We start from the raw sequence: 7,500 nt of genomic DNA, 5'->3' as shown, positions 1-7,500 counted from the left end.
TATATATATATATATATATATATATATATATATATATATATATATATATATATATATATGTATAGTTCCTCTTTACAAGGGAAAAGGGGACAAGTGTGAATGTAGTAGTTTCAGAGGGATTAGCCTGTTAAGTGTAGTAGGGAAGGCTTATGGGAGGATCTTAATTGAGAGGATTAGGAGAGGAACAGAAGGAGTAATTGGTGAGGAACAGTGTGGTTTTAGGACGGGTAGAGGTTGTGTAGATCAGATCTTTGTGGTAAGACAGATATGTGAGAAAGCTATAGGAAAGGGGAAGGATGTTTTTTGGGGTTTTATGGATCTGGAAAAGGCTTATGATAGGGTAGACAGAAAGGCACTGTGGGAGGTTATGCAGATTTATGGGATAGGAGGAAAGCTTTTGGGAGCTGTCAAGAGTTTTTATGAGAGTAGTAGAGCTTGTGTCAGGATTAGAAATGGAGAGAGTGAGTGGTTTGAAGTAAAGGTGGGACTTCGTCAAGGATGCGTTATGTCGCCCTGGCTGTTCAACTTATACATGGATGGGGTGGTGCGAGAGGTGAATGCTAGGGTAGTGGGTCAGGGATTGGAGATGGTTAAAGAAAATTGAGAAAAGTGGGAGGTGAGCCAGCTGTTGTTTGCGGACGACACTGCGCTTGTGGCAGGGTCAGAGGAGGGATTGAGGAAGCTGGTGGCAGAGTTTGGGAGAGTATGTGATAGAAGAAAGCTAAAGATAAATGTGGGTAAAAGTAAGGTGATGAGATGTACAAGGGGTGAAAGTGGCAGTAGACTGGAAGTGAACATTAAGGGAGAGCGACTGGAGGAAGTGGATAGTTTTAGATACTTGGGTGCAAGTGTAGCAGGAAAAGGTGGAGTGAAGGTGGAGGTAGAATGTAGATTGAGAGAAGCGAGTAAATGCCTTGTTGGATTAAAGAGTGTAATGAGGAATAGACATTTGGGAATGGATGCGAAGAGGAGACTGTATGAAGGAGTGATTGTGCCAACAGCACTGTATGGGGCAGAAACGTGGAACATAAGAGAAGAAGAGAGAAGGAGATTGAATGTGTTTGAGATGAGGTGTCTGAGAAGTATGGTGGGGGTTACTAGGCTGGATAGAGTGAGAAATGAGGAGGTGAGGAGGAGAACAGGGTGAAAAAGGATTTGGGAGATAGGGTTGATGAAAGAATATTAGGATGGTTTGGACACATGGAAAGAATGAGTGAAGAAAGACTAGTAAAAGAGGTATGGAAGGCAGATGTGGAGGGAGTGAATATGAGGGGACGTCCTAGGATGAGGTGGATGGATGGGGTGAAGGGGGCTTTGGGGAAGAGGGGAATGTCTGTTGAGGAAGGAAGGGAGAGGACGGAAGACAGAGGTGAGTGGAGAATGGTTGTATATGGATGATGTTGTGATTGCATGAGGAGGAATGGGCGGGGGGGTGGGGGGTGGGGTAGTATGTGTGAATAAATTTTGACGCAGCCCGAAGGGATTTCTCCCCGTCCTCTCCTTATATGCAAGGGGGGACGGAGAGGGGGGGTCGCCGATTAAATGAAGCGGCCTTGCTGTGGATGTGCTGTGTCTTGCGACACTGCTTCTGACCCAGGGCGGTGGGCAGGGTGCAGGGATGACCCGTCATCCAGGAGGTGCTCAGATGAGAGGGAGGGTGGGAGGGGTGTGGAGTGTATCTAGGGATGAAATGGGTGGGAGTGTTTTTATGCCTTTCCCTTTTTGGCTACCTCCCTTGGAAGGGGGAAAAAGCCTTGGTATATGTATGTATGTATATATATATATGTGTGTGTGTGTGTGTGTATATATATATATATATATATATATATATATATATATATATGTATGTGTGTGTATGTATGTATGTACTTCACCATGGTCTTGGATCATGTGTTGGACTCGTGATCGACAGCTACTACCCTCCCGGAAGAGAGCCCATAACTCATATATGACCGTGTTTGTGTGTGTGTGTGTGTGTGTGTGTGTGTGTGTGTGTGTAATCAGCCTGCGAGTCAGATTATTTCGACATGAACTTAAAAAACGACTGCACAGAAACAGAGTTCGATGTAAGTACTCCAGACAACTTTATTCAGCTTAATGAAATTATAACTCTGATGAAGTTCAAGCTTCACAGGTGGTTGGGCGTGGACACCTAATTTTTAGTTTTGATAAGTTTAAATTACTTGGCTGCTCCCAGGTATGTACATGTATAAATAGCATGCGGAATTAAGTAGATGAAAGACTAGGTACTACTATATAAAGCTGAAGCCACATAGCATGGCAAATTGGGACATGTTCAGCACGAGGGTTGGGCTGCACAAGTGTACAAGTCAGACGAGCATTTGAAATAAAGTACGCGCGCATGCTGCACGATTATGCAGCGTTCTCGGAAGGTCGACTACCAACCTTTTGCAACAGTTATACGAACGACGGCTTAGTTTGGCGTTGCTTAAAAAAACATATATAATAATAAAAAATATATATATTGTGATTATCTCGTTTTTCCGACTTGTTAAAATATGGGATTCGTGCACGAGGTATAACCATCATCTCTGCATTACTCTAAGTCAGTTTTCATATTCTCTATCTGCCCAGAGACAAAACAGAACGTGATTATATATAATAATTATTTTGAATATTTTTTTGTTTTATAAGTATGGCAATAGGACGAATAAGACCTACACATATAAAACCAATTAATACAATCCTTTTTACCAAGATGGCCCTTCATAGTTTCGTTTCCTCTCATTGTCTCCGAATATAGAAAACGTAAGTTGACATCGTAGCGCTAAACGATAGATCAGATTTGTTCCACCCATTTGATACAGTTGTAATCTTTAAACGAGCGCCGTACAACTACATTTGGATCAAGAAGTGTAGCAGATAAAGGGATAAGACTCGTTTCATCCGTTCGTCACTCGTATAACGATCTCCCTCTGGCAAGCTTCAGACGATATTGCGTAGCCCGGAAAACGCCATCAAGGAGTGTGTTCTCGTCGATCAGAAATGGATACGTTGTAATGATCAGCAACCCCATGGTACCTGAGGATTATTTGTCTCTACAAACTTACATTTGGGATGGTTGATCTTAACAACCTCATTCTGAGTATGGATAATCTAACCTTGTTATTTATTTATCTTTAATCAAATAATCGTCACTTGGCAGCGGCGGCGCCAGGAATTTTTAGTTGGGGAGGCTAAGGGGGGCTGAGCAAATTTTTGGGGGGCTAATAGTAATATGATAATACACATATATCATCCTCATTTCAGAAGGGGAGGGGGTTAATGGTTGGGCTAGCACTGATGGCTGACAAATCTTTAGCCCTGGCAATTAAAAATTCCACTTAATAAAATTATTTCAATGAGTGTTTTAAATTTTCAATTTGCTCATTTCAGTTGGGGGGGGCTGGCCACTTTTTTGGGGGTCTAAAGCCCCCCCAAGCCCCCCCCCCCTGGTGCCGCCACTGTCACTTGGGGCGATTTATATTTAGAAGCTCATTTGGGGTTGTTACTCTTTTCAAAATAATAAGTAGGATAGCTCATCTTTTTAATGTCTGGTTTTGCTTATACAGCATCCAGAAATGGCTTACGCTGCTCAATGTAAATGCAACACTTTTGCCCGACTAGTTCGTTGTCAATTACGGTACTGAAGACTTACATGTGACGTCACTACTCGGGATGAGCTGGTGCGTTTTTTCCTAAGACATTATTTGGGAGGGTTTTTACTTTGCACAACAAATGCCATAGGCTTTCTTATAAGTTATTTATTTATTTATTATCATTTTAATGATTTTGGAATAGCACTATTTTGCTTCCGGATGCAAGAGAAAGGAGGGGAATAACGCCCTCCTTCCACCGGTTCTATCTGGTGAAGAGCGGAAGAAACACGATGCGGTCCAGGACGAAGAAATAGGGGAGGGGGTGGGGGCAAACTAGTATTCCAGGCTCTCCATGAATCATCAAACATAAGGAATAACATATGAGTTTATGTAATTTGATTTATTTCCCGGTCCAAGACCAAATACTGGGACTTGCCTGACCAAATTTAGTAGAAATTAATCTAACTTGGCTGTGGGAGTGATTGCAGACGACGCGACGTCCCGCTTTAAATGTTGACATTTAAGCTAGTAACCTATACGTTCTCCCCAAACACGCGCTTAATTTGCTTGGGTTACTTTGTGCACATATCACATGCTGCGAATGGTTTTCAAAAAATCGTCGATAACGTAAAGATGACAGCGCAACTGATTTTCTTCTACGTAAAAAAATTATATATTATTCTCAGTTCAATTTTGGTCGATAATCAGTTTCACTTTTTATTTTTTCTTTCATTTAGAAATATGTTTTCCTCTAGGAAATTACTTAAAAATTGGAGACAACACTCTTCTTTCCTACATCCCTCACCACTGTGTCTGGTAGGAAGTACTAACGTTCGCGAAGTACGAATTTTTTGCACGTACAGTGCAAGTGAGAAATAAATCATACTTAGAGAAATCTATAAGAAAGGTACATGTAGTGGAAGTAGAAAAATATATAATCCAGGTGCAAGTACATAAGACTAACCCTTTAACAAACATGTATTCAGTCACTTCAGTGAATACAAGCAGGGAGAAGGAAGAGGATGAAGAGGTAGGGATGGATCAACCCTTGCTCCTACCTCTCCATCTCTATCAACTCCGGTCGAACGATGACAACGCCATCTGTGACCAAAGGAGGTGATGAATTTGGAATCCAGATTTGCTTTGCTGTATGCATTAAATTGATTCGTACAATTTCGTTCGCCCCCTTTTTTTTATGGCTACCAAACAACGCAACTTTTAGCAAGATTAAACCCAAAACACCACGTAGAATGAGACCCATAATTTTTGCTTCAAAAGAAATACGATGTTGCTGGAAGTCAACGCATCATATTGATAAAAGACGATCCTTTCTTGATGACCAATACATTCTGAACATTTGTGTCATTTGGTCGGTTAACTGTTAGCTAGATACACAGAAACAGAATACATGGGGCTTGCACAGGACAGTTGTAATTTGTATAAAGGACACCCCCCCCAAATCCACATGCAATTAGGACCTAGTTGTAATGACAAGTACTTATCAGAAAAAAGACGCCATGTATTAGAACCAACCCGTAGACGCTGCACCGGTACTTACGTTGGTATCTAGCACACCGTTGCCATCTGTATCATATAGGCGAAACATGACTGTAAAATAAGACAAAACTCTTTTAAAATGTAACAAACTGCATGCGTCACCAAACATTCGTCCAGAATTCCAACCATAATAAAAGTATGGAATAGATTATTTATTAGATCATAGATGATCAACATTGCTACGTTCACATATAGAAAAACACAGGAAAACTCACATTCAAGCGTATCTTCCGGCCGTCCTCCTTCTATTAGCGATAGGTAGCAAATTATGTCTTTTAGGCTAACTTTAAGCCCGTGCACCTCAAGGCTGCTCGACTGTCGTACCAGATTTCTCACATCTACAACGACACAGATGTCGTTAGTGTTTTAGTCTGGGGTACAGTGACATTAAGCACAGAGAATATGATGGAATCAACAGACAACAGGTATATGAACAATGGAAGTTCTGGGTGGAATTCCTTCGTGTAGTATTGTAAATTATAGGATATTCCATGTGCCTTGTTACCCTCTGAAAAACAAATGAGATTGATACAATGTTACTCAAGAATGTCTAGGGTCCAGGTAGCAGAAGAAATGTCTTTTTCTGTTCCTAAGTAAACAAAAATCTGCTTTAGCATGTAAGACAAAATATTTTTATGGATCATTACGTTATCATAGTTGTTCTTCAAAAGGTAAGAGGGTATTTGGAACACTCTAGATAACAAATAACTTGAATTGGAAACAAATATTATGTCATCTACCGCCACAATTATGACAAAATTCATGAGTTTATGACAAAATTCATGAGTTCTCGTCTAAAAAAAGAAAAAAAAAATGAGGAGCTCTTAAGGGCCATTTACACGGTCAAACAGTTTGACAAACCCGGTTTGTCAGACAAGTGTTTGAAGTGATGTTTGACCGTGTGAATGGGGTATTTGGTCGTCAAACACGTTTGTCGAACGTGTTTGACAATTAAATATACTATTCACACGGTCAAACATCACTTCAAACCGGGTTTGTCAAACCGTTTGGCCGTCTAAATACCCCTTTAGTCAAAGGTGAATTAAAGCACACCAACGGACAGTGCAGCCTAACATACGTATCGACAACAAAGAATGTATTCAACCTTCAATCTTGCCGTTGGTAACTAACAGAGAGCTGTTGGATTTTCGGGACGAATTCCGAGATATTTGCGAATGGGATGGGGATGATTCAGCACTTCTCCTCTTCTCGATGCTGTCAGCGCAGAAGTTTGTCTTGGTGACCGTTACGAGCGGGTGCACTGAGGCTCCCAAACTGCCTGTGGGGGAAGAACAAGACAAGAAAATGCGAGACAAGGCTTATACAATCAAATATGCAATTGACAGATGCTGATGAGTTTATATGTATGTATGTATGTATGTATGTATGTATGTATGTATGTACGTATGTATGTATGTATCTATATATATATATATATATATATATATATATATATATATATATATATATATATATATATATATATGTCGTGAGAGGTGTAGGAAACACAGGAGTCTTAGTATTGAGTTTATTCCTGACTAATTTCGCAGGTGTGCTTTATCAAAGGAATTCCTTTATCAAAGGATTCCTTTGATAGAGCACACCTGCGAAACTGGTCACGAATAAACTCTAGACTAAGACTCATGTGTTTCCGACTCCGCTTACGTCAACCTGTCAGAATGTCTCAACACATGTATATATATATATATATATATATATATATATATATATATATATATATATATATATATAGAATTAAATATATCATATACTAAATAAAAAGATTCTGCTACAATTATTTATTTTTCCTGAGGCGAGAGGCGTTTGGGGGTAAATCGGTTACACCGCCAACTACGGTGAAGAAGAAGAACTCGAAGAAGAAGAAGAAATCGAAGAAGAAGAAGAGGAAGAAGAAGAAGAAGAAGAAGAAGAAGAAGAAGAACTCGAAGAAGAGGAAGAAGAAGAACTCGAAGAAGAAGAAGAAGAAGTAGAACTCGAAGAACTCGAAAAAGAAGAACTCGAAGAACTCGAAAAAGAAGAACTCGAAGAACTCGAAAAAGAAGAACTCGAAGAACTCGAAAGAGAAGAACTCGAAAGAGAAGAACTCGAAGAACTCGAAAAAGAAGAAGAACTCGAAGAACTCGAAGAACTCGAAGAAGAAGAAGAACTCGAAGAAGAAGAAGAAGAACTCGAAGAAGAAGAACTCGAAGAAGAAGAAGAACTCGAAGAACTCGAAGAAGAAGAAGAACTCGAAGAAGAACTCGAAGAACTCGAAGAAGAACTCGAAGAAGAAGAACTTGAAGAAGAACTCGAAGAAGAAGAAGAACTCGAAGAAGAAGAAGAA

The 7,500-nt window shown here is 40.1% G+C and overlaps 1 protein-coding gene across 2 annotated transcripts in view; it reads right to left on the bottom strand.

Moving 5' to 3' along the window:
* Dgk (diacyl glycerol kinase 1) overlaps positions 1 to 7,500 on the bottom strand; it is an 80,831-nt gene that overhangs the window by 41,615 nt on the left and 31,716 nt on the right. For both annotated transcript variants that reach the window (XM_076213419.1, XM_076213420.1), the window contains exons 6-8: positions 6,262 to 6,435; positions 5,372 to 5,494; positions 5,158 to 5,207 (exon numbers count right to left, since the gene is read on the bottom strand). In XM_076213419.1, the coding sequence (XP_076069534.1) occupies positions 5,158 to 5,207; positions 5,372 to 5,494; positions 6,262 to 6,435 (347 nt within the window). The remainder of the gene's footprint in view (positions 1 to 5,157; positions 5,208 to 5,371; positions 5,495 to 6,261; positions 6,436 to 7,500) is intronic.

The sequence above is a fragment of the Oratosquilla oratoria genome, chromosome 31, assembly GCF_046742065.1.
Source record: "Oratosquilla oratoria isolate Oo_2021 chromosome 31, ASM4674206v1, whole genome shotgun sequence".
Lineage (NCBI taxonomy): Eukaryota > Metazoa > Arthropoda > Malacostraca > Stomatopoda > Squillidae > Oratosquilla > Oratosquilla oratoria.
The sequence above is the reverse complement of the archived record's forward strand: the minus strand, read 5'-3'. Positions and strand labels throughout refer to the sequence as shown.